This window comes from Nematolebias whitei, chromosome 6 (assembly GCF_014905685.2).
Source record: "Nematolebias whitei isolate Nwh7 chromosome 6, NemWhi1, whole genome shotgun sequence".
NCBI lineage: Eukaryota > Metazoa > Chordata > Actinopteri > Cyprinodontiformes > Rivulidae > Nematolebias > Nematolebias whitei.
This window is the reverse complement of record NC_056503.1, coordinates 5346982-5351278: the sequence shown is the minus strand read 5'-3', so window position 1 is coordinate 5351278 and position 4297 is coordinate 5346982. Positions and strand designations below refer to the sequence as shown.

At 40.8% G+C, this 4297-nt stretch overlaps 1 protein-coding gene across 1 annotated transcript in view; it reads right to left on the bottom strand.

Annotated features, from left to right (window-relative positions):
• Nucleotides 1–3731, bottom strand: part of ift74 (intraflagellar transport 74) — a gene marked incomplete in the record, with an annotated part of 29398 nt that extends 25667 nt beyond the window's left edge. Inside the window, 4 exon segments of the mRNA XM_037677994.1 lie at nucleotides 2852–2912; nucleotides 3051–3149; nucleotides 3367–3415; nucleotides 3596–3731. Of these exon segments, the coding sequence (XP_037533922.1) occupies nucleotides 2852–2912; nucleotides 3051–3149; nucleotides 3367–3415; nucleotides 3596–3731 (345 nt within the window).
• Between the last annotated feature and the right edge of the window lie 566 nt (nucleotides 3732–4297).

The window sequence follows — 4297 nt, the reverse complement described above, 5'->3', positions numbered from 1 at the left end:
ATATGGGGAGCAATATTATAGGCAGAAACATGGGTGTGCTATGGGGTCTCCAGTTTCTCCTATTGTTGCCAACCTGTACATGGAGGAGGTAGAAAAGAGAGCCTTGACGTCCTTTTCAGGGACACCACCAAGTCATTGGTTCAGGTATGTTGACGACACCTGGGTTAAAATTAAATCTCAGGAAGTCCAACATTTTACTGACCACATCAACTCTGTGGATAAATACATCAAGTTCACACGAGAAGATGTAAAAAATGGCAGGTTGGCTTTCTTGGACTGTGAGGTCTCAGTCTCTGATAGAGGACATTTGCAAACTGAGGTGTACCGCAAACCCACCCACACAGACCAGTATTTGCAGTTTGACTCCCATCACCCTTTGGAGCACAAGTTAGGAGTCATCAGGACTCTGTATCACAGAGCAGACAGCGTCCCCACTAGCTCAGGAGCCAGGCAGAAGGAGAAATCCTACACAAAACAGGCTCTAGAGCAATGTGGATATCCTAACTGGGCCTTCCTGAAAGCAGAGAAGAAACCCAAACAGGACTCCAGTCAGCCATCAGGTGAAAAGGAGGAACCCAGACACAGACCAGTGGTCATTCCGTATGTTGAGGGGGTATCAGAGAAACTGAGACGTTTATTTTCTAAACATAACGTCCCAGTGGCTTTTAAACCCCAAAATACATTACGGCAAAGACTGGTTCATCCCAAAGATCCAGTCCCCCGGCACAAACAGAGTAATGTTGTGTATGTTGTTCAGTGTCAGGAGGGCTGTGATCAGTCTTACATCGGGGAAACTAAACAGCCACTGGCCAAAAGGATGGCCCAGCATAGAAGATCAACATCATCAAGCCAGGATTCTGCGGTCTACACTCATCTCCAGGCCAGCGGTCACTCTTTCAAGGATGAAGATGTTCACATCCTGGATAGAGAGGAACGATGGTTTGAGAGAGGAGTAAAGGAGGCCATCTTTGTGAAAAGAAATCGTCCATCATTAAACAGGGGTGGAGGCCTCCGGGTTCAACTGTCCCCCTCTTACAATGCTGTGATTGCTAGTATCACTCAGTCTTCTGTGAATAGTAAACAGCCATCAGTGTGCTAATGACCCATTGTTAGGCTGATGGTCCTTCTTGAGCATGTGATCAGCTGGTTTTGGTTGTCAGCAGCGAAACTGGTTGATCCACTCTGAGAAGGTGCTATTTAAGAGACTGAGCTGAAAACAGCACCTCAGACTGAGGAAGTCTCTTGGATGAGAGACGAAACGTTTCTACATTTTTTTGCTTTGTTTTGTTTTTTGTGTTTTTGAATGTCCAGAGGACCAGATTGAACTTTTTTGGATTTTTCTACCTGGATTATTGAGCATGCATCAGGATATCATTAACATAGTTTAGCTGCTAGATGGGAGATTTGTTATACAAGAACACTGGACAAATTGTTCTAGTAAATAGTACATGGAAAAAAGTACACATTTCTACAATTCTAAGGTTTTATGTACGACATAATAAAAACTACCTGGTCTTCATCAGGTTGTCTAATTATTAAAATCTATAATTATAGGGATCCAAAACCACAAGACAGATTTCACAAGCTCAGTTATATATAAAAAAAACCAAAGCCAAAATGACAAAGATGTGTGTGAAACTCTAAGTCCACCTCATGAATTAATTGTTGACCATCCTTTAGCAGCAGTAACTCTCAGTGGTCATGTTCATTCAGACTTCATCAATAATTTGCTCCTCTCTCATGGCTGTGAAGGAACTTTGACTCGCTCTTTATTTTCAGTATTGCTTTTGTTCATTGAGGTTTGCAGGCAGTTTTCTGCACAGCTCCTAAAGTCATTGCACATCTCGTGGTGTCTCTGAGCAGCACACACTATCCCCAAATTGCTCCCCAGTCACATTCAATGGCTGCCCACTGCACCACCTGGTGGTGGATGAGCTAAATGCAGAGAGCCAATTTCACCATTGTATGGGAACATACAATGATAACAACACATAATGTAAAACATTATTTTTATAAGTCCCACCACAGAATTCCAGTCACAAGTTGAGAATTGGACTTTGACTAGACCACTTCAACACCTTGATATTTTTTTTGTTCAGCTGTTCCGTTGTAGATGTTGCAGATGCATTTGGGATCATTGTCTGCCTTCATGGCCCAGTTTCTGCTAAGATTTAGGTTTCGGCTAGGATGCTTTGGTATGCAGAGGGGTCTTGGTCAATTTGGTTACTGCAAGGTGCTGCAGTCTTGTGACAAATCAAGCCCAAACCATCACCTCTCCTCCACTGTGCTGGCAGTGGGACTGTCTGAGCTTTGGGAGAGTTTGCAGAAAAACACCCTTCTTTGAAGACTGGCAGATACCTTAAATGTTTATTACTTGTGAAAAAAAGTTAATACTCTAGAATGATAAACCCCAAATACAGTCGTCCCTCACTATAGCGCGGTTCACTTACTGCAGCTTCACTGTATCACAGGTATTTCTATTTCTGTATCTCAAAGTTTTCACTATATTGCGGGATTTTGCAGTACATACTGTACACCACTACTGCTTGTGCAAGTGGAGGAAGCCACCTCTCATCTCCTCTGTCTCCTCTTCAGAAGGAACAAACACACCTACTCCGCCCACACACACTGCTGATCATCAGTTAATTAAGTGAATTTGATTAGCAGCACCTGGCCGGTACTTTCTCTCCTAAATCATTTGTAAGGTGTACTTAGTTTTCACACGTAGAGAACATGGTAAAAACCAGATGATGTTTATTATATCTCATTTATAAAACTCTAGAAGTAAAATAACATAGATTTTCTTTGTTCCTGGTTGTTTGACCATATATGACAGACTACAGCTGCTTACCATGTTGTAGTCAGCAAGCTGGCCTTGCAGATCCTTAATCTCTGTAGCGAGGCTCTCGGCTCTGTGGAGTACATTAAACAGCAACGGTTTAGTAACGAGCAGACTTTAGGCTGGGATATAACTTACAATTCACTAATTGTCATCCCTTTTATTTAATTTTGTTTAATCAACATAACACATTATTAAAATAAGTACTAACCTCTTTTCATAGGAGAGATAGACCGAGTTCTCTTGATTGTAGTTTTCAATCTCTTTGTGTAGTTTACTGGTCTCTGTAGTCAACTCATTGATTTTACTCCTAAAAACAAAGCCCACATCAGTATTCCCAATATTACAAAAGAGAACGAGAATTACTTCAGTTCAAATTTGTTTTTATTTCCCTGTTTCTATGTAGTTTTCTCAAATTTTATTTTTACTTTCTTGATGCATTGTTTGCAAAATTCCTGTTATATCATGTCACACAGACTTGATCTGTAAAGATAACTTGTAATATTGTTAGTGTCAGTATGTGTTACCTAAGAAGACCCAGGTAGTAGGACTTATCCAGGATCTGTCTCTGAGGCCCTTCCATGATGGAAACGATGGCAAGAGGTGGTTGTAGTGTAAAAGGGAGTGGGAAATACATGTACTTCAATAATGACTATAATGCTGTGTCATCATTTTAGTTACAAGTTAGACATCCTAAAAAAATTATTATAATAAAATAAAAACCTATGCCAAATTTTACAAAAACTTGAAGAGTACCTTTCATGCCAGTCTTCATTCCACTGAGACCCTGCTGGGTGACGGGCCGGTCAGTTACTCTGATAGGAGCTGACAAAACCCCGGGAGTTGCGATGCCACTCCTTGTACCAGGATGAGCACTGGTACCTGGAACCATCTGAAATAACAATGGAAAAATCTCACTTTCATGTTGGGGTGCCAAACCACTGTTACACTAATTGGGGGTGTGACATAGTTTTTGAAAGTCATAAATGCTTCATTTTGTTTTGTTGTTTTTTTGGTATTTGGTATAAAGTTTATTCATTTTAAAAATACAAAGCAGTTTCATAACTATATAAAAAAATACAGGAGATTTAAAATGAAAGGCAGCAGAAAGAATTAAAAATCTTATTATATCTGCCCCTTTTTTCAAACAATTTGTTCAATCATAATAATTTTCAAGTTTCATTTTTTTGAATGGTGGATAAGCTAGCTTTTCTTTATTTTTATGTTTTCCTTCTTTCTGTTGCTCCCTCCTTCAGGCGTCATCACAGCGAACTAAATCACATGAAGACTTGGCTTTTTTTTTTTATTAACACCGGATGTTCTTCCTGACGGAACCACAGACACCGAGCTCCCACAGCCCTCTGTGTGGAGCAGAGAGCTGCTATCTGGGGTGCCTGGGGGAGCAGATGGTGGGGGTTAAGGGCCTTGCTCAAGGGCCCAGAGTGAGTCAAATGAGGG